This window comes from Diabrotica undecimpunctata, chromosome 3 (genome assembly GCF_040954645.1).
Source record: "Diabrotica undecimpunctata isolate CICGRU chromosome 3, icDiaUnde3, whole genome shotgun sequence".
In the NCBI taxonomy this organism is placed as follows: domain Eukaryota; kingdom Metazoa; phylum Arthropoda; class Insecta; order Coleoptera; family Chrysomelidae; genus Diabrotica; species Diabrotica undecimpunctata.
This window is the reverse complement of record NC_092805.1, coordinates 114,008,338-114,034,733: the sequence shown is the minus strand read 5'-3', so window position 1 is coordinate 114,034,733 and position 26,396 is coordinate 114,008,338. Positions and strand designations below refer to the sequence as shown.

General features: G+C 33.9%; 1 protein-coding gene across 2 annotated transcripts in view; it reads left to right on the top strand.

The window, feature by feature from the left end:
• LOC140437255 (trehalase-like) overlaps nucleotides 1-24,863 on the top strand; it is a 31,418-nt gene extending 6,555 nt beyond the window's left edge. Inside the window, exons 1-4 of one of the 2 annotated variants that reach the window (XM_072526670.1) lie at nucleotides 7,986-8,135; nucleotides 13,189-14,116; nucleotides 17,839-18,370; nucleotides 24,500-24,863. In XM_072526670.1, coding sequence (XP_072382771.1) covers nucleotides 13,211-14,116; nucleotides 17,839-18,370; nucleotides 24,500-24,804 — 1,743 coding nt within the window. In that variant the 5' untranslated portion in view covers nucleotides 7,986-8,135; nucleotides 13,189-13,210 and the 3' untranslated portion in view covers nucleotides 24,805-24,863. Of the gene's footprint in view, nucleotides 1-7,985; nucleotides 8,136-13,188; nucleotides 14,117-17,838; nucleotides 18,371-24,499 lie in introns of those variants that run through there. The other variant, XM_072526669.1, reaches the window with a different exon arrangement.
• Nucleotides 24,864-26,396: the final 1,533 nt, after the last annotated feature.

Sequence of the window (26,396 nt, the reverse complement as noted above, 5' to 3'; positions counted from 1 at the left end):
TGGCGCGAACCGTTTTTCTCCGCCATTTTCAACTTTTCGACAAAAGTGGTACAAACTCAAATTGTTGTAAATACGATTTTCTACAATTTATTTTTACAATTTTTTTCGTGCGGTCGATATTTTCCGAGTTAACCCTTTACCGCATAATAAATGGCGCAAACCAAAAAAAAAATTTTTTTAATGTTTTAACTAAATTTTTGTCGTAGCTGCATGGCAGCCCATATCTGACACGTACTAATAGTGTACGCGAGATATGCGGCATAGTTCTGACGGCGAGATAGGCAGCCGTGCGCAGTTTCAAGTTCATTCTTGTTGAAATTCTGAACCACGTGAAACAGTGCTCAAAGTTAGAGGTTATTTTTCATAGTAAAAACGTTTTTTATGGCGAGAAAAAATAAATTTATTGTATTGTGATATTAGATATCTGCTTAGGTAAGTACTAAAAATTATGAATGTTGAGAATCTCTCGAAAACACCAAAAAGGGTTTGTGCTATATATGGCACACCATGAAGTTATGGACTCATTGATTGTTTTTGTAGATATGGATCCAAAACTCTTTTATGGTACAATGAATGCAGTTAGAATTCCAAATAGTACTAATAGTGAAGAATCAGATTTGTCCGATGAAGACGGCACAAATGAGATGATATTGTGTCAAGATAGTGACAATGAGGAGCGTGAAAATTTACTAAGCAATGTCAAGGAAACTGTCATTTCTGCCACATCCTCAGATTCCTCAGATGATGATACCCCTTTGTCTGAAAGACTTCGATATAAAAGGAAGAAATCTCATAATTGGGCGAAAGGAAATCTGGGAAGATCAGAAAATGATACAAAATTTACTGGTTCTGAAAATTTACCTTCTTCTATTTTATTACAATTAGAAACTCCGGTCCAATTTTTTAAGTTTCTCTTTCCTGATATTCTTATAGAACATATCACAGACCAATCAAATTTATACTCAGTGCAACAACGTCCAGACAAACCAGCTAATATAAAAAAAATATGAAATAGTACAATTTATAGGAATTACTATTTACATCTCGATAATTTAACTGCCATCAACAAGACACTATTGGAATGCCAATATTGGCCACCGAACAGTTAGAAGAAATAAAACGTTTCTTGCATTTCAATAACAATGATGACATGATTAAAAATGATCGGCCTGGACATGACAGATTATTCAAAATTAGACCTGTTCTGAGCCAAATCAAAGAACGACTCCTCATGGTTCCGAAAGAAGAATTTCTAGCTGTAGGTAAACAGATTATACCAACAAAAGCGCGAAGCCAGCTAATGCAGTATAATCCAAAAAAACCACATAAGTGGGGCTTTAAAAACTTTGTGCTGAGTGGTATTTCGGGATTCAGCTATGTCTTTAATTTGTTTGCTGGTTCCCAGAGTAATATTATACCTCTAGGAGCACCAAATCTTAGTATAAGCAGCAACGTGGTTGCCAAATTAGCAGATTCGATACCAAAACATCAACATTACAAGTTATTTTTTGACAATTGGTTCACCAGCATACCTCTTATGATATATCTGAAAAAAGAGGGCATTTTACCTTTGGGAAGAGTAAGACTTAATCGTGTTCCTGGAGTTGTGATGCCAGTTGAGAAAGAAATGAAGAAGTGCGGCAGAGGTCATATGGTAGAGAAAATAGCTAATATAGACAATGTGGATGTCAGTGTAGTGTCCTGGTTTGATAATAAAATCGTTACTACAATGTCATCATATGCTGGAAGTGAACCAATGGGAGAAAAAAAAAAGATTTTTCAAACAAGAAAGTATACATAAAATGATACCTTGTCCTAACACTGTCCTAATCTACAACAACTACATGGGAGGTGTAGATCTCCTTGATTCCATGTTAGGATTTTATCGTATAAAAATAGGTCGAATAAATATTATTTACGAATATTTTTTCATTTCATTGACATGACAGCCGTGAACTGTTGGTTATTAGCAAAAAGAGCGAAGAAATTTGATTTACCCCTTTTGGATACCAAACTAGCAATAGCCGATGCTCTATGCAAAGCCGGAAAACCAATTAAACAGAACAGAGTAGGAAGACCTTCAAGTAGTAGCATTCGGCAGATATACGAGAACAAACGAAAAAAGGGACCCACTAAAGAAATACTCCAAGAAGACATCCGTAAAGATGGGCTTGATCATTTTTCCTATTGGGATGAGAGCCCTAGGTCAAGATGAAAATTTCCAGGCTGTACAGGAAAAACATATATAGTGTGCATGTTGCGTTCTGCACATAAGATAACCTCAATATAGCAATTGGGGTCATCAGAGAGGGAAGAGAAGATATTCTGTTCAATCCAGAGCTCGTTGGTTTCCCCCTTTCGCATTGGGTATGTAAATCCCCAATTAAAAATTAGTAAAATCAATAAACAAATTACATACATTTAATTACAATAAATCCTTTATATTACGACAAATGCTTTAAGAGAGGTGAATGAATTAACGTAAAAAAACACAGCTGTTTGGAACTAAATATGATACGATGGATATCTATATATTACACAAACCGCTTGTCTCTGGATGAAATTATACATGAATATGCTAGAATATGATACGACAGGCAATACCAAAATCAATGCAATACAATACTTTTGTGTATATATAAAGGTAAACAAACCAAACAATATTATAAGTAATAAGCATAATTACACATATCAATTAATAGTAAAATAAAATATACAATCAGGTACTCTTAACCCAAACGCACACAAACACACATCTATGTGGTTTGAGAGATAAAACTCGACTATATTTGTCGAGGGAATTCAACCCTTATCTCACACACACACACACACACACACACACACACACACACACACACACACACACACACACACACACACACACACACACACATCTGATAATCTTAAATATACTACGGGGAGAATCAAAACTCACAAAAAGTCTGTTAATATTTTATAAATATTTATATATCGTTGCGAAACTGCAACAGTGCACAAAATGCACAATACCGTTGTGTATTAATAAAGAAAGAAACTGTTATTTGCAGTTTCATACTGTATAGTGTATACTGTAGCTTCAAAATAGTTTGACTTTAATATTACATTGACAAAAAAAATTTTTTTTTGTCAATAAAGTTTTCCTCGTAGCTAGATTTTTTTCAATATTTTTACGTAAAAATAGAATTAAAATTCTTATCTGAGAATTTATTTTTGATAAAAAACAAAAATTCATTCGGTAAAGGGTTAAGACGGAAAACGGTTAAAATGGAGAGAAAGCATAATTATTGATTATAGAGAACCAAACAGATCATAAGATGCACTTCCAACAGTATAATCTAGTTAAATTTGATTTTAACTTTAGGTAACATTATTAAAATTGAATTATAGAGATATATATATATATATATATATATATATATATATATATATATATATATATATATATATATATATATATATATATATATATATAATGAAGTTACCACTCTTAAGCTTCTCAGTCGCTGTCGGTGAAATGCGAAAAGCAGTTAGGTACCACGCCGAACGAGAGAAGACAGTGGCCTTGAGGTCAAAATATGACAGAACAGCAAGGCGTATTTTAAAAAGTCTATGTTATGGCAGCATAGTCAGCAACAGGTGAAGATTGATTCAACTTCCAGCAGTCAAAGGTTCATAACATTTGGAACTGAGAATAATATAGATTCTATGAATCTATTTTATTATAAAATTTTAATAAACTATTTGAGCAGAAACAATTATTTTAAATATGTAAAAGTAACATTGACAAAATAATCAATAAAATGTAAGTTGAATAAATCTAAGTTAAGTAAAGTAAGAAACTATTTTATTTTATTTTAATTTGAAATTATTTAATATGAAAATATGATAGAACATACACCTTAGGGGACAATTTTTAAAGTAAACAACATATTAAGCCTAATTCTGCAATATTAATGCATGATAAATTTGGCTCAAGTTACTAATGTCGGTTCTCTTATTAAGGGTATTAGGATGTTTTAATATTGAACACATTTCTAAAAACTGTCTTTTAACGAGATTGCGTTAATTGCCAAGAATCTTAACTTCATTAAAGTCCACTTTGTGTTTAGTGTTAATAGCATACTAGGCAAGAGCACAAGTATGCTTAGATAAGTTGATATCACTGCGGTGTGTCGTAAGACGCCCTCTCAGTGATCTCCCTGTCTGCCCGATGTAGCATGAGTCACACTCAGCACAAGGTATGTGATAGATGACATTTACTTGTTCCAGAAGGGACAACGGTATTTTAGTTTTAGAAAACAAATTCCTGACAGTCTTAGCATTCTTAACCGCAATTTTAACCGGTACGTTTTTCTGTTTTTACAGTTTAATAAGTTTTTCAGTAACTTGAGGAAAATAAGGTAGATATGAGTAATGGGTGGTTGGAGTCCCAAGTACAGTATTAGGCAGAATAGTGTTATTAACTGAATTATTCGATATTATTCTGAGTTGGTCACCATTGGGTATGTCATTTAAAGAGGAACCATAACTTTGTGCATAAAGGTATTTATTAATGAGGGAAGATGGATATAAATTCTCAATTAGAATATTTCTAAGTAATTGAAGGGATTCCCTTCGATTAACCGGATGTGTCAGTCTATTTAGCCTACAGCTTAAAGCTTTAATTAGGATTAATTTATATTTGAAGGGATGACAAGAATGGTAGTTGAACAAGAATGGTAGTTGAGAAACCTATTAGAGGCCATTGGTTTCCTATACCAACTTGTGGTTAAGGTGTTATCTCCCATTCTAATGACACGCATGTCTAAGAAGAGAATACTATTTGTGGTGGGGTCCTCAAGTTCAGCAGTGAACTGTAAGTGAGGATCGAACTCATTGAACAAAGACAAGGTGGCCTGTATCTTGTCTGGGGGTAAGGCTAATAATAGGTCATCAACATACCGCTTAATAAAAGGGATTTGGAAATCTAAAAGACCCAAACGGTCAGATACTAAATCATCCAATACAAAATTAACTAGGATTGGAGAGATTGAGGAACCCATATATATATATATATATATATATATATATATATATATATATATATATATATATATATATATATATATATAGAATTTCCCACTACCAGAGGCGTCCGACAAGGAGACGCAATATCACCAAAGCTCTTCACTGCAACTCTAGAATATATATTCATCAAAATGAACTGGCAGAACAAAGGAATATCGATTAATGGAGAATACCTCAACCATCTAAGATTTGCAGACGACATCGTTCTGATTGCAAATAATCCTGTAGAACTACATGAACTTATAAGCAACCTAGATGCAGCTAGCAATGAAATTGTACTTGTAATAGATGTCCAAGATGCAATAATAAACAACACTGCACTTGAGATAGTAGACGAGTATGTATACTTAGGACAATTAATACATAAATCTGGGTGCTTACTTCCAGAAATCAACAGAAGAATGAAACTGGCTTGGACAGCTTTTGGTAGAAATGCAGTTATATTCAAATCGAAGATGCAAATTCACCTAAAGAAAAAAACATTCGATCAGTGTATACTACCAACCATGACATACGACTGCAAAACTTGGACACTAAAGAAAGAGATAATATCGAAACATAAACTCACTCAAGGGTCAATGGAGCAATGCATGCTAGGTATAACAAAGAGAGATAGAAACAAAATAGAATGGATTAGACAGAAAACCAAGGTTACTGATGTAATCCATAGAATTAAATCTTTAAAATAGTAGTGGGTGGGACATTTAGCGAGCAGAACTGACAATAGGTGGTCCACTAAAATTATACTGTGGTATCCAAGAGGCGTTAAGAGACCAAGAAGACGTCCAAATTTAAGATGGGACTATGACATAAGAAAACAAGCCGTTACAACATGGCACAGAAAAGCAAATTTTAGACAATCGTGGGCAGATATGAAGAATGAATATGTAAGGAAGGCTACACCATAATCGGTAGAATATGCTGAGAATGATGATGATGATATATATGCATATGTTGTATGCCGACGGATCGGAAGATGGAGAAATACGAAAAAGACTAACGCAAACAAACAGAGCTTATTTTGCCCTCTCCCATATATTTCGGTTTAACAATGTCCACCGAAATACAAAGATGAGAATCTATAAAACCTAAATTCGACCAATAGCATGCTATGGCAGTGAAGCATGGGTCCTGAAAGAAACATCCAAAAGCAAACTCGATACATTCGAAAGGAAAGTACTGAGGAGAATACTAGGACCTGCGAGAGAAAACGGAATCTTCAAGTCGATACAACAACGAGCTTTATAGAGAGGATCAACTTTATAAGGAAGCGCCACTGAATACAAAGATTGCACTGGGCCGGACATGTGATAAGAATGGGAAAGGATAGGCTACCAAAAAGAGCACTGAATGCTAAAATACAGGGAAAGAGACCGATTGGAAAGGCAAGAAAGCGCTGGGAAGACACAGTAAACAGAGACGCACAAGCCCTTTTAGGAGTCCGTGTATTGAGAAGATCAGCCACAGACAAGCAAGGGTGGGGGCAAAAAATAAAGGACGTCAAGGCTCAATTTGGGCTGAAGTGCCGTAGAAGAAGAAAAATAAGATATTTTGTATGTACCACTGGTGTTACTGGATGATTACGACCATAAAGCAACATCCATCCTTCGAGCCAGAGGCCCTATGGCTAGATTACGTCGCTCTCCGTGCGTAATCATCTTAATAACACTCTTGGTGCAGAAATAACTATTAAACCATATTTTTTTAATTGATAATGAAGCGCGTATGGGAGGGCGGGCGGATTATTTGTACTATGAGAATTTAGATCGGCAAAAATTTCGGCCTCAGCCCGAATTCCCCTTCGTGTCACAAGCGTTTCATTAACTATTAAAAAACAATATTTTAAAATGAAACAGGCTCAAAATACAAATCGGAAAATGATAGAACAAAATTTGAACTTGAATTTATTTTTTTTTGTGAATTAAAAAATAATGTTTTTTACTTGTGTTTTTAAGCCTTGAAAATCGTAATTTTGCGTTTTTCCCAGTTTTAAATTATTTCTTACTCGAAAACGATCAAGTTTACAGAAAAGCTAGAGATCGTTTTGTTTATTTAATGTACTTAATCTGGTTTTTTGTTTTCATATTATTTATTAATGTAGGTGTCTACGTTAATATGCTGCTATAATCTTTATGCTTCATATATGTAAATAAAGTAACTTATAGTTTTTCGAAACTTTCTGATTGGGTTTTTCACATTGTTTTTTTACCTAATATGTAGGAGTTGGTCCAATGTCTCAACCCTCTTCCTCATGAGCCACACTTTATTATCTAATAATTATCAAAGAAATAAACGTGGTGTTGTCTTCTATCTGTCATCTGGGAATGCGCTTTCTTGCTATTACAGGCTCCTCCGATAGACATGATTCTACAAGATGGTACCAATGGTACTATGATTCTTTCAAATTCGCACATATCTCACAATGATTCGAACTTAATATTAGCTTTTATTGATTTTTTATATCTTTGTCCTGTTTATATATTTATCTAGACTTGCTTTCTTTAAACAATATATCATTATAAGGTTTTTGTAAGCTATTTACCCTTGGACTGTTTCATTATGTTAGTGTATTAATTATTATCAAATTAAAAATTTCATTTTCCACAGCGCAAAAAGTTGGTTCAAAAATGAACATTATTACAATCCACTGTACTATACTTATAATTCCAAAGACAATCGTATGGAAGTGAACTAATAAAATTAACGGCCTAAAAATAGAAGAGAACATATATTCATAAATTATAGTAGAATAAAAATAGCCTCGTGTTAAGTAGAGGAAATTATGTTATGTGATTGAATATGAAACCTTTCAAGAGGAAAAAACTATGAAAACCCTACTGACAATGCAGTTATATCATAATAATCATCAATTTGCTCAATAGCAGCTATTTACCCACTATAAAAGCTCTGAACACTTGGCGTGTAAAAGTTAAGTACACATACAGTGTTTGTGTCGATATTAGCCCTAGATATGAATTTTATAAAGGTTTGGTGTGTAGTTACTTTCTATAGAAACGGTAATATGTGACGATTTAAATTTTAAATGGTTCTCGTTGTTTTTGGTAGAGGTACGTTCATAACATTAAATACGTATGTTTAAAATTGCTTTAGTTAATTTTTATCAAATGTTATAGTTAAAATTTGTTAAAAAAACACTTATTGGTGCTTTAAGGAATTACAATCAGATCAATCGGACCAATAATCAATTTAATTCGAAATTAAATTTCCCGAGCCTGCAATTTAGTGCAAAGTTCACCTAAAGCTCTCCCTTCAATTGTTGTTTATTCATTGCACTATTTTTTAAAGGGTATCTTGTAGTGTTTTTACTTTTGCACAATTTTAAATCAACTCAAAAGGCTTTGTGTTTCTGAATCTTCGCATTAAGAGTTATCAAGGAGCTGGTTGGCCTAAGGATTCACATTTTGTTGGAATTTAACTTCATGACTCCTTGCAAATTTCTTTATTGCATTATCGATATTATCTATCTCAAGATTCATAAAGATATCACCATTTCTTATGAAGCAAGGTCCTTTCAGTATGTTCTTTAATTCTTTGTTTAATAATTTATTTTGAAGACTCTCTTCCAATTATCCAATACACTTATCTGTATTTTCACTCCATTTTTTTATTTTTTTTAGCATAAGTTCTCGAACGAAGCTTGGCATCCAACATTATACCTAAATATTTTACAGTTTCTTATTATAAAAACTATAGTTCTGATACTCTGATATTAACTTCATTCTTAAGTGTTTTCTTCATCGTCATACAATTGGTTTTTGATTAATTGATTTACTATTACCTCCTAGAATACCAATACGTGCGAGGATTAGAGCAAACTTTCTAGCAACTTTATTTTTTGCAGAACGTTGCTACCCAGTGGAATAGTTTTATTTTGAAGTCACCATCTTTTCATCATAAACACAACAGTTCGTATTGGGTATCATTTGAACTCCCTTTTTAGATCAGTCAGTAGTAAAACCATCAGGCAGAACATCAGTATTAATGATCACAACTTCGAAGTAGTAAAGAAGTTTAAATACCTGGGGGCGATAATCACAGCGGAGAACCACATAGAAAAAGAGGTCTCAGCAAGGATAGCTGCGGGAAATAGAGCGTTATACGCCCCTTCAACATTATTAAGATCGAAGCTGCTAAAGAGAAAATCTAAATTAACACTGTACAAGTCGATTATTCGCCCAATTATTACATATGGCAGTGAAACATGGACTCTTAACCAGCGGGAAATCAATAAGCTTCTAGTATTTGAAAGAAAGGTTCTCAGAATAATATTTGGCCCTCAAAGAGATGAATTCACTGGGGATTGGAGAAGACGCCGCAATGCTAAATTGGTGACTCTGTATGGAACTGAAAACATAGTTAGACATATCAAGGCAAACCGAATAAGATGGACAGATCAAGTGGTACGATCAGAGGATGACAGAGTGTTAAAGACAGTGTTTTTTGAAAGATCAGATGGTAGAAGATCAGTAGGCCGACCGAGAAAAAGATGAAAGGATGATGTTGAAGCCGATTTTTTTAATGGAAGACCCTGTATATTTTTAAAAGCTCCTTAACAACCTTATTTTAAAATATACAGTGTGTTTATATAAATAGGGTGTTTATGTACATATACAGGGGTAATTTGGGTTTATAAAGCGCACATTTATATACAGGGTGCGGCAGATAAACGGCCACATTAGAAATATCTCGAGAAATAAAGGTAACTGAATTATAAAAATTTTAATGAAGGGGTTTTGAAGAGTGACCTATTTAATGAAAATATTTGCTACTTCCAGTTATACGTTTAACAAAACGGAAACAAGAAGTTGTGCAGGAATTGGAGCTCCATAAAATTGATATATGTGCCCTGAACGAAACAAAAAAGAAAGGGAAAGGAAGTGCCAATAGAAACAAATTTATATTCCTGTATAGCGGACTAGATAAAAGCAAACGAGCTCAGGCAGGAGTAGGCCTCTTAATGCACAATAAATATAGTAAAAATATTCAAGAAATAAGATACATCAACGAACACATGATGCTGGTTTACCTTAAACTTCACCAGACGATACTTAATACTATCCCCGTACATGCACCGGATAACAGCAAAAACAAGGAAGACAAAAACGCTTTTTATGGACAGCTCCAAGATCTACTGGACACCACAATAGAGGGTAGTAAAACAATAATTCTCGGCGACCTAAACGCCAGAGTAGGCAACATACATGTGGCTGGAGTTACACAAAGATTTAACGAAGAAACGCTCAACGACAACGGAGAAAGACTTCTAGAACTTTGTTTAATGAATAACCTCCGAATTAACAACACATTCTCTGATTAAAAAATGTATCCTACAAGCAGCGGAAGAAGCTTTAGGTAAAAGAAAAGTTAACAGAAATAAACGGGAATATAAAACTCCATGGTACGACGGAAGGGTGAAAGCATTAGCAAATGAAAAGAAACAAGCTTTCCTAACATACAAAGGAGTGAAGACACCGGAGGCACGAGAAGACTACGTGAGAATTAGGAATAGAGTAAACCAAGAAATAGATAACATCAAAAAAGAACACTGGGAGAAATTTGCCAAAGATATGGAATACGACCTCTATGGATCCCAGAAAAAAGTGTGGAAGATGATAAGGGGACAAAAAACAGAAATGAAAGAATTTGTACGCATAGATAACATTACGGAGGAGCAATGGACTGAGCATTTCACAAAATTATATGGAGAAGGAGAAGAATAGAACAGAGAAAGAATCATTAACGAAACTCACGATAGAGTACTAATATCAGAAGAAGAGCTACAAGAACAAATAAAAAAATTAAAAAAACAGAAAAGCACCTGGTCCTAATAAGATAAACAATGAACTGCTAAAATATGGAGGAACAACACTACGCAAATGGCTCCTAAAATTATTCGTCGATATAATAAATACCGGAGTAGTACCAGAGGAATGGAAGGAAAGTCTTCTGCTGCCGATACTTAAAAAGGGAGACTCTAGAAATCCTGAAAATTATAGAGGCATTAGTCTGATGAATAGCACATTAAAATTGTTAACGGCAGTCATAAAAGATAAAATCGAGGAAAAAACGAACATGGCAGATGAACAACAAGGCTTCCGGAAGACCCGCAGCACAATAGACTCAATTTTTATTATCAGACAAATAATAGAGAAGTCTATTGAATATGGAAAATATATTTATTACAAGCTGAATAAATAGACCATCAGATAATAAGGACAATTAATGAAATTAACAAGAACAACAAGACCAGAGTTATAATGCCAACAGGGGAAACAGAATGCACAGAACTAAAAGGAGGAATCCGCCAAGGAGACTCGCTCGGCCCATTGCTATTCAATATGGTGATGAATCAAATAATTCACGAAGTAAAAAAAACGACACGGATACCACATGGGAGCGCATAAAATCACGATACTTGCTATGCCGATGATGCAGTACTAATTGCTGATAACGAAGATGGAAAGCAAAATGAAAGTATACAAGACAACAGTAAGACCAATCCTAACATATGCAGCGGAGACAAGGACCGATACAAGAAAGACGAAACAACAAATCAACAATATCGAAATGCAAGTATTACGATCAATAGCGGGCATATCATTAAGAGACAGACAAACCAACAGAAGTATACGCGAACAATGCAAAATTCAAAATATTAACAGGTGGATAAAAACAAGAAAAAAAAACTGGAACGAACATGTAAACCGAATGGGACCAGATAGATTAGCGAACATCTGTAAAAACAACAAGCCGTATAGCAGAAGACCTGTTGGAAGGCCGCCAAAAAGGTGGAAAGATAATGTACAGTCAACAACGACTGAATCAGAATAAGAGCCAGACAAACAGGAGTGATCCTAGTCGCACGAAGAAGAACAAGAAGAAGAAGATGAAAATATTTTCATTAAATAGGTCACTTTTTAAAACCCCTTTATTCCAATTTTTATGTTTAAGTTACCTTTAGTTTTCGACATATTTCTAATTGGCCATTTATCTGCCACACCCTGTATATATTAGCCAACGGGTATCAGCGTTTTTATAATTTTTTAAAACAAGAACAGAAATAATTTTATTTCGTAAGTGGTTTCCATAACCACTTACTTAATAAAGTCACATTATATTAATTTGTGTGTGGTGTCATGTAAAAAAATGAAATTTTTATAGGTATATTCAAATGTAAAAATTTATATGAAAGAAATTTAGCGAGATTTTTCGATTCAATTTGTTTGGGCTCGGGGTCCAAAGTTTACGCATCTTATTCCCGTTTACGGTCTTCATTCAGACCCTTAATGACTTCTTCTTCTTCCTATGCCGTCCCCATTAACGGAGGTTGGCGACCACATTTTTAAAAGCTTCTCTGTCTTTTGCAACGTGGAATAATTCGTCTACAGTCATGTTTGTCCAGTCTCGAATATTTCGCAGCCATGACTAATTAATATATATTTTAAAGAGTACATAAGAGGCCATTTGTTTGTAGTGTTTTGAAAATTTAATTACCTAGGTTTTCGAGGCTGATCAAAACCGATTGTTGATTTGAATATTGGATTATTCAGTTTCTTCCTCCTATTAGGTACTATCGTTAGACAAGGGAGAAATTAATATACCCGCCTTTAATAAAAAAAATATAGACTATTTGCTTAAATTTTTTTTCAAATTCCCGCACTTAGGGTTCCTCACCGTCTAAAGGCTACCGTTAGCTTTGTAGTGGACAAAGAGCTCTACAAGTTCAGTTCTGGTTCTGTAAAAGGTAGGCCTATGCAAATTTACTAATCAATTGATTGAATATAGGAAAAAAACATTTTTAAGCGCTTTTTGGTGTTTTCGCCCCACTATGAGCCTGCCCTAATTATGTATCTTTTGATACCTCTGTAATATTGGCATAAACAAAAAAAAATATTTGATAGAATTTATTACATATTTCTAAGAACTTTTTATGTTAAAGAAAAAATTTTAAACTTAGTGTTTAATATTATGGTAATTAATTATTTCGTTACTTGCTGTATATAGCATAACATTTTATTACTATCAATGTCAGTAGTTTTTAAATAAATATATTTTTTGTTTGTATTTATGATTAATCTATTATAAATATTTTGTTTTCAGCGGACCACAACCGTTATGAACCATGGGTCCCCACGTCGCAGTGCTTTTGGCTATTGCGTTTATTGCTAGTACTGTGAACGCAAACTCTATACCTTCATGTGACAGCCCAATCTACTGTCAAGGCAATCTTTTACATACCATTCAAATGGCAAGGCTATTTCCAGATTCCAAAACATTTGTAGACATGCAACAAAAACATCCCGCTCAAGTAACGTTACAAAACTTCAACCAATTAATGAAAGACAAGAAAGATAATCCATCCAGAGAAGATTTGATAAAATTTGTCAATGACAACTTTGAAAGTACAGGAGAATTAGTTGATTGGACTCCTCCAGACCTGAATAAAAACCCATCTTTCTTAAAAAGGATAGATGATTTAAGAGTTAAAGCCTTCGCTAAAGGTTTAGTAAATGTTTGGCCTAAACTTGCAAGAAAAGTTAGCGATAGTGTAAAGGAACACACAGATCAACATTCTTTGATTCACCTTCCTAATGGCTTTATAATCCCAGGAGGACGGTTTAAAGAAATCTATTATTGGGATAGTTACTGGATAGTAGAAGGATTATTAGTCAGTGAAATGACTGAAACAGTTAGAGGAGTTTTAGAGAATTTCTTATCAATTGTGGAGAGATTTGGCTTTATTCCAAATGGTAGCAGAGTATACTATCTAAATAGATCACAACCACCATTATTAGCCATGATGATGGGAAAGTATATAGATCAAACAGGAAACAAAACATGGTTAGAAAAACACGTAGATACCCTTGAAAAGGAAATGAATTGGTGGTGGAGTGAACGAAAAATAACAGTAAAGAAAGATGGAGCCAACTATGATATGTTCATGTATGCTGTCAAAAGTGACACACCCAGACCGGAATCCTACTATGAAGATATTGTTACATGCCAGAATTTTACCGAATCGGAAAAGGTAAGGCTTATTTATAATTTAGGTATATTAAAATAATATTGAAATATGGTTTTAATAACTAACATTTTTATTTTTATCCCAATATTACAAAAAATCTGAAGGATTGCTGGAATAACAAATCAAAAATATTTAATCCTATTAATTCTCTTTTTACCCTTTGTTAATCTGCAATGGTCGATGACTTCTTTCTGTTGTCCGTAGTGTGTAGTGGACTCCAAGGTGAGAAAGATTTTTGGAGCTTTCTAGGTGTGCAGTAGGAGTTTTGAAAAAAACCGTGGCCTGCGGTCGAAAATTCTACATTGCATCTAGTTGGATCACGTTTTCTCATAATACTTTATGATTATTGATGATTATAAAATAATAAAAGAGCCAATCCATTAGAAATAACGCTAAAAATGCACGATATTAGATATCAGCCGAAAGAGATACTTGATTTAGTACTGGTCTACAAAAAATTTTCCCGTAAAATCTCTCTTGCACCCATACAACTTACTTTTCATCGTCACCTGGATCTGGTTTCAAGTCTCTAACGTTCCAGACGGTTGCAAATTTATAATCAACATCCCTAAACCCATGAGTCCATGGTGAGTTTCTCTTGTTAATATAATAAGGCCCAACAAACTTCGGTGCCAACTTCTGGCTAGTTTCTGATAGAACAAAATTATGACGCCACACTAGCTGGTTCAGCAGGTACTCCATATCTCGCTTCCTAAGATTATACCTATTACAACTATTCCTACCAGCTACTTCTAAACGCTTCCCAACATCTACGAACATTTCATTCAAGTATTCATTGCGACTAGTGTCACCCAACCGTGTACCATCTTCCTTGTAGATTCTTATTTGTATAATCTTCACTACTTAACATATCATATCGCGACCAAAGTTGATAAAATATGGAGTAAGCTTAGTTCCTTAATGTTTTACCATACGAATAGCAGAACCAATCTCGCTAATATGTGCATCCCAAGTCCGATGATTATCCGACATATTCATGGCAAATATGGTCTTAATATCACGGTTTTGACATTCAGTGGGATTCGCTCTAGGATTATTAACCAACTTAGAAAACTCCTTACCGCGTAATTGCGAGCCATTATCACAAAAATCGTTTTATGGACACCAAACATGAGGAATACTTCCTGCTCTAATTTCTCGACCAGCTTACTAGCGCTAAGAAATTAAGGGGGAATAAAAGACAAAACTTACTAAGATAATCTGTCACTATCAACAAATTACTATTTTCACTACTCGACTTTAGATCCACGGTCCAGAAGCTTACCGACCACGGTCGGTAAGCTTCTGAATGAGACACCATCTCAATTTATCACAAAGAGGCTTGTGAGATAGTTTATATTGAATACACCCTCTACAATGACCAACATACTTAACAATATCTTGGGCCAATAGTCTTTTTCACTAACTCTAGCTCAAGTCTTATATAAACCAAAATGTCTCGAGGTAACAGGTTCATGAAAACTGGACATAACTTCCGTTCGAGATTTATTTGGTAAAACTAATCTCCATGAATCCGAGGCAGGTTCTAATTTATAGTATTCAGAAGGTATGTATTTTCACAATAAACCAGATGTTACTATCGATCTACTAAGTTAACGAGGATCTCTTTCCACCCTACCCATCATCATAATGTACCAACTATCATCTTCCGCTGCTACCTTGAATTTATTTAAATTCTCAATGGGTTCGATAACATAGTCCTGTGAACCTACAACATCGATTACCGGAACAGATCTAATTAAAGCGTTCAGAAATACCAAATCTTTACCCTTGCGATGCAATATCTTTGAATTCATATTGCGCTGTATCCGTACCGATCAGCGAGCCAAACGATCTGTCAAACTTTGTATGTTCTAAAGCGAACGCCTTCCAAATCAGGTCTTAATTTCTCGTTATACTATCTTTAAATCGTGGAATAGTTTCGCTCATGTCTTGTTAGTGAACCACTCAAATAAGCAATCACTCGTTGGCCATCAGGATGAGGTTGAATAAGGCAGGCGCCTATTCTAAGACCAGAGGCCTCTGTATGTACAAGAAAAGACTTCTCATAATCCGGACAACTCAAAATAGGGGCTTGAACTAAACATTCCTTAATCTTTTTAAATGATCGATCACAAGTATCTGTCCACTAGAATATAGAATTCTTCCTAAGAAGAGCAGTTATCGGAGCTAAAACGGAAAAAAATGTGAAATATAACGTCTATACCAAGAGTACATGCCGATAACCCTATGTACTTCTGATACGTTACAGGGAACAGCCAGGTCAAGCATGGCATTAACTTTATCGGGATCAATATGTAGGCAATTTTTAACAACAACATAACCCAAATACTTCAACTCAGGTCTACAAAACTGATACTTCTCAACACCAATAGTGATTCCTGCTTCCATAAGACGTTGAAACACTTCTAATATTCTTAGATGATCCTCAAATGCTTTGGTTACTATTACAATATCGTCTAGATACACGAACAAATAGGGTTCCAAATTATGACCTAATATTTTGTCTATTAATTTCTAACACGTAGCCGGAGAATTATGTAGTCCAAACGGCATACGAAGAAACTAAAACTATTCTCTATTTAGGACAGTGAAAGCAGTGTACAGGTTCGAGTCCTCAGCCACTTTCACTTGCCAGTACGCCGATGTGACCTCAATACTAGAAATATACTTAGCATCACGCAATTTGTAAAGTATATCAAATATGAGTGGTAATGGATAACTATCAATGACAGTCACAGCATTCAACTTCCTATAATCGACACGAGAACGAAATTTACCATCTTTCTTTTTAACCAATAATATTGTTGAAGAACAGGGACTCTTTGACCGTTCCACAACCCCAAGTCGCAACATTTCGTTTAACTCATATATATATATATATATATATATATATATATATATATATATATATATATATATATATATATATATATATATATATATATATATATGATCCACAGCGGGTTCCATTAGCTACTAAACAAGATGTTCTACAACTACTATCTACAATAAGACCTAAATCTCTAATAACAGACAAACCATTACTACCTATAATAGTCCTCGATGGACTGAATCCAATATACCTAAAAGAGACTAACCTAAGACTTCTACACTAACATAAGTACGTTTATCACCTACAGCATGCTTTACCACAAAATCAAAAATTTTTTGACATGCTGAGCCTGATTAACAAAACCAAACTTTTTTTTACTGCGCATACACAGCGAACATTTCAATTAACGCTCTAACAGAAATGTTTCCAAGCACACTAATTTCACAAAATGGCGATATTTGTTTTCCTCGAACATCTCCAGACCCTAGCCCTTTAGATTTTTTCTTTGGAGATATTTAAAGAACATCGTCTGCGCTAATTTACCAGCCACCACCGAAGAACCGAAGCAAAACTTTCACAACGCTGTTAACGCTGTTAAGTGTGAGGGCGTCTTTCACAATTTGCGATCCAGATAGCAAAAGTGCTACGAGCGAGATGGTCATTTAATTGACGTGTTTTTCGGGAAATAAAATCCGCATGTGGTTCTGTGTGTCTATTTGAGTAATACATTTTTTTCTAACCGGTTCTGGAACCAAGTTTCATTGATTTAACAACTGAAATTCACTCTGAAACACCCATTATAAAATTGTATTTTTAAATCATTCTGTATAGATATTTATCATTAATCCGATTACTTTTTTCTTTGCAGAAAGTCTGTTACAGAAACCTAAAAAGTGGTGCAGAAAGTGGTTGGGACTTCTCTACCCGTTGGTTATACAATGACGACAGAACCCCCAGTACAAACCTCTCTCAAATAGATATCATTAACGTCGTACCAGTAGATCTAAACGCTTTCCTCTGCAAAGCCTTTGAAGAACTCTCTAGGTTTTATCAACTTATAGGTAATAACGAAAAGGCAGAGGCATGGTCCCATAAGCAGTTAAACTTAAGATCCGCAATTCAAGCGATCAATTACAATGATGAGGACGGTATTTGGTATGACTTCGATGTTAATTATTCCACTCACAGAAAGGAATTTTATCCAAGCAACTTCGCTCCTCTTTGGGCTGACGCTTACGATACTACCAAGAAAGAAACATTTGGTATTAGGGCTGCTACTTACTATAAAAAGATGAAGGTTCCTTCTTACGCTGGTGGAATACCTACATCCTTAATCCAAAGTGGCCAGCAATGGGATATGCCGAACGCATGGCCACCAATACAAGAGTTCGTTGTCTTAGGTATATTATCTTTTTACTAATAAATATTATGACAGTATATTTATATATATATATATATATATATATATATATATATATATATATATATATATATATACAGGGTGTCCCATAATTAATTGGACATTAGCTAATGGCTGATAGCTGACATCAAAATAAAGCGTTTGAGCTCAAATTGCTTAGGCAAAATGTTGCTAGTTTTCGTTCTACAGGGTGATTCATTAATATTTTTTTTATATTATTTTTAGGGATATATTGAAAACTACTTAACCGATTTAAGTAACATTTGGTATCTTGCTATTATTTAGTATGCTCAATATAAAAATAATATTAGTTTTACCATTGACACTAGGTGGGGCCACCTACTATAAAATTGGTTCATTAATGTAGCCATAATTTTTTTGTCCGCCCTGTATAAACATTCTAGGAAAAAAACATGAAATAATATTCCATTCTACACAAAAAAGGTATTCTTGTTTCGAATCAAAAAAGTACGCCGGTTTCGAAATAAACGTATTTTTTAGAGACGTGCATAAAATGAAAAAATTGTACAAAAACTTTGTAAATTCAAACATTATTCAAAAGGTCTTAAATACCAGTGAATATTAAATGTATTAGTAGTAGATAATTTTTGCTAACAAAATACAGATGATTAAAACAATTATTTTTATTAAACCTTTTACACAGTAAAAAATTTTTAAAAAAATCAGAAATTTAATTAATTTAAACAATGAAGAGAATATAAAACAATTGACAAAGTAAATAATTCAAAACGAAACGAAAAAAAAATTAAAATAAGCGTTCAAAAAGTTCACCATTAGATAAACTACATAATCTAAATCTCTTGTGTAAGTTTTGTCTTATTTTAATTAATGAGTTTCTTTGGGCCCTAACTACGTTACACTCCCTCAACAATATTTTGAAATAACTCTAGACGGTTATTTTTTTTTTTTTATATATAAACAAGTGACTTTAGGTAACCCCACAAGTGAAAGTCTAGGGGATTTAGTTTGGGACTGCGTGCTGGCCATGGGTATACATTACCTCTACCAATCCACCTTTGAGGATAAATTTCATCTACATAATTTCTAACTTCTAGGCTATAATGTGGTGGTGCATCATCATGCATATACCAAGAGTTACGTCTCAAATTTAGTGGTATGTCTTCTAAAAGAGTTAGTAAATCTTCTCTCAAAAAATTTAGATACGTTACTCCGTCAAGCCTAGTTGGTAATTCGAATGGTCCTACAATACAATCCCCAAATATGCCACACCATATATTTATTGAAAACTCATGTTAAAAATGATATTCTTGAAATGCATGAGGATTTTTTGTCGCATAGGTATGGCTATTGCGCGTGGCTTCATCTTCTTCTTCAGTGCCTTATCCAGTCCGGATGTTGGCGATCATCACGGCTATCATGGTTTTGTTGACTGCTCTGCGAAACAGCTCCGCGGAGATCATCCCAAACCATTGTCGGAGGATTTTTAACCACGACGGCGTCCCGGTCCTCTCTTGCTAAATACTTTACCCTGCATAACGATAAATGCATGTGCGAGTGGCTCCATCGGTAAATAAAATTTTATTATAAAATATTGGATCGTCTAAATGTGGCCCTATCATAAACTGAATAAATCGGAGCCTTACTGGAAAATCCTGTGGTAAAAGTTGCTGTACTGGAGTAAAACGATACGAATACAGATTTTCTATCCATATTATTCTTGACACCGTAGATTTGCTTATACCAGTGGCCGCAGAAACAAGCCTTGTACTGGTTTCTGGATCTTCTGCAACACGCACAACAATTGCATCCTCCATAACCGCATCAATTACTCTCGGTCTTCCATCATTCCTGTTTTTGGGATGAAATGACCCTGTTTCCCTAATCTGTCGAACAATGATCTAATAGTTTTATGGTTTGGTTGCCTTCTATTGGGATAAAGTTTGAAATAGCGTTGAGCTACTTTACGAGAACAAACATTTTCTTGGGTATACAAACAGATCATATCCCGCATTTCTACATTAGAAAATTCACTATGACGTGGCATTTTACCTTTATCTTAAGTGGTTTATAAAAAAACTCAATAGAATTTGGACAAATAATGACTCGCACTGAACTTTGACAACTAATACTAAATAAATTCGTAGTTACGTCTTGATGTTGCCATTTGCCATTAAGTTCAAAGCATACTTGTTTTGCAAAAAATTAAATAGAGACATGCATCATTAACAAAATATGTTTATTTCGAAAACGGTGTACTTTTTTGATGTGAAAGAAGACTAGGTACCTTTTTTTGTGTAGAATTAAATGTTAGTTCATGTTTTTGAAGTTATACTTCTTTAGGTGCAATTGGGAAAAATGTTGAGAGTGAATTTTAATAAAAATGACAGTATGAAGTACGTACGCGCTCACCGGCAGTATAAAGTTAGTTGCTAAATATTTGAAGTTACGTATGTAACAGTGCAAATAAAGTGAGAAAAAAATATATTTTATAATTTTTGTGTATTTGAATTTATCTTCGTCAGAAATAGGATAATAGATATTAAAAAAATATGAAAAGGCGATTAAAAGGCAATCTTAATATTATTTGTAGATATAATCTATCAAAATAATTCATTTTAGTATGAATTTTACGGCCATAGCACACTGGCTTACACCAGTTGTCGCACGAAAACAGGAGTCAAGAAGTGTCGACCGGGGTCAAACTTTGGACGGGTGACCGCTTAGGAACATGTCATGTTGTTGCCTTGTTTACTTTTTTTTTATTTCCGGTATTATTTAAGAACATTTTTAGGAAACTTGTAAGTATTAAAATTAGTTTAAAATTTAAATAAAACACAAATAAACTGTTTATTTCGTTGAAATCATATAATAGAAATATAACTTTTTACCTGCGTACAAAGTACACACATATTTTTTTTATAATAATAGACTCGTACTGCACATTGACAACAAATAGTAAACAAATTCGTACTTACGCCTTGACTTTGCCATTAAGTTCACAGCATACCTACGTACCTGCTTGTTTTGCAAAAAATTAAATACAGACATGTGTATCATTAACAAAATACGTTTGATTCGAAAATGGTGTACTTTTTTGACAGGACAGACAAAAAAATTATGGCCACATAAATGGACCAATGTTATAGTAGGTGGCGCCACCTTGTCTCAATGGTAGAACTAATATCATTTTCGTATTAAGAATACTAAATAATAACAAGATACCAAATTTTACTTAAATCGATTGAATAGTTTTCGAAATCCTTCGTAATTCTCGACCGTGCAAATATCTTGTAAAACACTACGGAATCGTGTTAGAATGTCGGGACTGCGTCAGTGGTTTAAATTGAAACTACATTTATTTCAGGACTTCGATATGTTATTGTCTTTATTTTTCAACTTCATCAGAAACATACTACAAAATTAATTAACAATTAAATACAAACATAACATTCACAATTTTATACCTTATGAAACGTTGTGTTTTATTTTATAAAACAAATTATGTCACATCAACACATATTCAACGAAGAATAAGTGTGGAATTCCTGCATATCCCATTACCGCTTATACTCGAAGCTTACACTGGACACCGGTTCTAAATCAGACTCATCTCATTTACCAACTTTCTTGTCTCGAATGTAATGGGCAGTATATTGGGCAAACATGGCAATGGTTAAAACAAAGAAAAACACAGCACAAAAGTAATTACAAAAATGAGAAAAAGCCGAATCTGTAATAAAAAATTTATTATTTTTAATTTATTTATTTATTCATGAGTAAAAAGAACTGATAGAGTCAGAAATGAAGAAATAAGAGAAAGACTCAAAATCAAACCGATACTCGACTCAATCAAGGAGAAAAAATTGGCATGGTTCGGACATCTAACCCGGATGGACAATAATAGACAAGTAAAAAGAGTGTGGGACACCAAACCAATAGGGAAAAACAGAAGAGGAGGACCCATTAAAGAATGGAACAGTGACATCTCGCAGATACTGCAGAGTAAGGATAAGACTTGGCAGGAAGCAACACAGATGGCATCCAATAGGAAGGAATGGAGAAAGTTCGTTAAGAGCTAGGACACCAAACCAGAAGACTTTAAAATATTGTAATTTAATGAATTGTATTATAAACGGCCCAAAACCGAAAGGTACAAATGGGTCTACTGATTAAGTAAGTAAGTAAGTATTTATTCATGTATTTCTCGAGATATTAGACCATTTCTAGGGGTTTCCAAGGGTATCAGAATAAATCGTTTTTTTTTTCGAAAAAATGTTTCGAATAAAAGTTATTTAAAGAATTAAAATCTGTAATAAAAAATGAGTGTTCTCATTTAAGATTTTAAAGTTGTCCCCAGCCCCACCGCTAGGGGGTGGGCATGAGAATTCTTGTGTGATATTATTCGATAAATTTATGAAAAATTGTGAAAAAAAAAAGTGTCTTTCAGTTTTTTATCCGATGGAAATTTCGCGAAATATTCGACCGCCCCGCTTTCTTTTCTCACATCCTGTATATACAAACGAATTATGAATGTATAAAAATACCACTGTGGACTGAATACATTTGTTATTTTTTTAATATTTTAGGTTATAAATATAATAAATTATATTAATCTATTTAAATCATAAAATTAATAAACTCTTACTGGGTGTTCGGATTCTTATAAAATTCAGTATATTTATCTTCATCATTTAACCCGGATCTATCCACTGCTGGATATAGGTCTCCCTCAGTCTTTTCCATGTATTTCTGTTTTGTGCTGTTTGCATCCAATTTTTGTCGATCCGTTTTATGTCATCAGACCATCTTGTTGGTGGACGACCTCTACTTCGATGTGCTTCTTGTCTCGGTCTCCACTGTATTATTCGCTGTGTCCATCTGTTATCCGACATTCTAGCTATGTGCCCCACCCAGTTCCACTTAAGGGTCATAATTCTTTCTATGACATCTGTCACTCCTGTTCTCCGTCTTATTTCCTTGTTCGTGATCCGATCCCTACGAGAAATGCCTAACATCGATCGTTCCATGGCTCTTTGGCTAACACAAATTTTATTTCTTACTTTCTTGGTTAGTGTTAATATCTCTGCACCATATGTAAGTACTGGCAACACGCACTGATTAAAGACTTTTCTTTTAAGACAGATAGGCAGTTCTGATTTAAGAACATAGCTTAGCTTGCCGAATGCCACCCAAGTGAGTCCTATGCGGCGGCTTAGTTCGCACGTTTGATTATCTCTTCCTATGCGTATCTCATGTCCTAAGTACTTATATGAGGTGGTTTCTTCAATATGCATGCCATTTACTGAAATCTTTTCGCTTAACACAAGATTTGTCATGATTTGTGTTTTTGTGTGGTTGATTTTTAATCCTACTTGTAGGGAGGCTAGGTATAGTTTCTCCAGTTGCGATACTGCATCATCGATTCTGTCAGCAAAAAGGACAATATCGTCAGCAAACCTCAAATGACTAAGCATTTCTCCATTGACATTAATTCCTTTTTCACTCAGATTTGCGTTCTTAAACATATGCTCTAATAATGTTGTAAACAATTTTGGCGAAATTGTGTCTCCCTGTCGCACTCCCCGTTTTATTTTAAATACGTTGGTCTTTTTATCTGCCAGTTTCACACTTGCTGTCTCATTTTGATAGATGTATTTTATCATGTTTATATAGCGATGATCTATACGGCACTCTGTTAAGGCTTTTAGCATCTTTTGATGACTTATTATGTCGAAAGCTTTTTCGTAGTCAACAAATATGACTAATGGCTTGTTATATTCAACACTCTTTTCTATTAAGTTCTTAATTACTTGTAAATGATCATTCGTGCCATATCCTGCTCTAAAACCTGCTTGCTCTCTTGGCTGATAGAAATCCAACTTACTTCCTAGCCTGTTGGTAATAACTCTCATGAAGTAAGATGATTTCCGCGTTGTTCCACTGCGTCGGTGTTATCGCTTCGCACAGACATTTATTGAACAGTTTAGCAAGTGTCAGTAAGAGCTTATTTCCTCCTAGTTTTAGGCTTTCGGTCATTACCCTGTCTTCACCTGGGGATTTATTGTTATTATTATTGTATATATTTATCTTAATCGAACAATAATATTTATTTTTATTTTTTCGCCAGGTTTGCGTAAAACTGGATCGAAAAAAGCTGAAAGATTAGCGAAATCAGAAGCCAAGAAGATCGTCGAGGCGTATATGACAGGATTCGAAACCACTAAGGATATGTTTGAAAAATATGACGCAAGACATCCAGGTGAATACGGTGGTGGTGGAGAATACGTCGTTCAAACTGGTTTTGGATGGGCGAATGGGGAAGCACTTACGTTAATTAATGAGTTTTACGCAAAATCACATAAGAAACATCGTAAACACCGGAAGTCATCTTCACACCAAAGACATGAAAAACAGAGAAATAACGATGTATGATCTTTATTTGATATTTTGTTTTAATATAATACTGTAATATAAGGTTAATATTAATTGGATTTTATATTTATTATTTTTAGTACCAATAATTTATAAATATATATATATATATATATATATATATATATATATATATATATTAATAGATTTTCTTGGGCTTAGGTTCATAAAAAAGATTGTCATGATACTAAGACATTTTTTATTTACTTTTTTCTACATAGATGGAAAAAGGCATGGATTTCCTGCTGAAACGTAGAAAAAAGTAAGCCCAAGAAAATCTACTAAAAAATATATATTAAGGTTCAAGAACTAAACTCAAACAATATATATATATATATATATATATATATATATATATATATATATATATATATATATATATATATATATATATATATATATATATATATATATATATATATATATATATGTATACCGGGTGGTGAATCGGAAAACGGGCCACAGGAAACTCAATGGGAAATTCTAAATTGTTGAATTCCATCTTCCCTAATTATTTTACATCAAAAGTTAACAGAAACTTTTTATAGAGGAGTAAAATCTGCATTACAAACAAGTGTTAAAAATTGTTCTACGAATTAAGCGTACTCCAAAATTTTGCAAAAATATATATTTATTTTTCAGGCCACCCCTTAAAGTCAGACCACAGGCGGTACAAGAATGTGTATGACATGTTGCGTTTGAGCATAACCCCATTAGTAAGAACCCTAATATTCAATGGAGCACTAGTGGATCTTCATTTATTCCTTCAAAGAGTGTACCTACCGCGCATGTTACACGTATTTTACATGCAGACATTACTCACACATCAGAACTCAATTGTTTTTTCGAAATTAGTTTCCAGAAGTGTTTTTTTTTATTTTTATGGCTCAATGTATTAACGAAAGGATAACCATTTTACAAGAGAAGACAAAAAATAATATCTTCTCGAATGATCACGAAATTATCACGAAGTGATGTACACGTATTTTACATGCAGACATTACTCACACATCAGAACTCAAGTGTTTTTTCGAAATTAGTTCCCAGAAGTGTTTTTTTTTATTTTTATGGCTCAATGTATTAACGAAAGGTTAACCATTTTACAAGAGAAGACAAAAAAGAATATCTTCTCGAATGATCACGAAATTATTACGAAATGATGTTGGTAACTGATTGTTATTTTGTCAAGGGGCACACCAAAGTTCCTTCTTTGGCTAATTAGTGGTCATCTAACAAATCACCTGAAAATGAGGCTATTAAAAATTTCACTCTAGAGACATATTTTTTCCTCTAAAATCAAAAATGTATTATACAACCATCCTAAAAAACCAGAAAATTCAGACAAATTGTATTACATTTCTAAAGTTATCTCAAGTCTAAAATATACATTTCCAAAAGCTCGATCTGACAGTAGCTTTCAAAGTATAGATGAGAAGCGAGAAAAGGAACATTAGGGAAAAGAGTGGTTAAGAAGTTATGCAGCTCTATAAATGATTCAAACGTGATGTTGTGTTTTGATCGTATTTTACGACTGAGAATTTAATTGCTAATGTAGATTTTGCTGCTGTTGGAACATGTCAGTTAAATAAAAA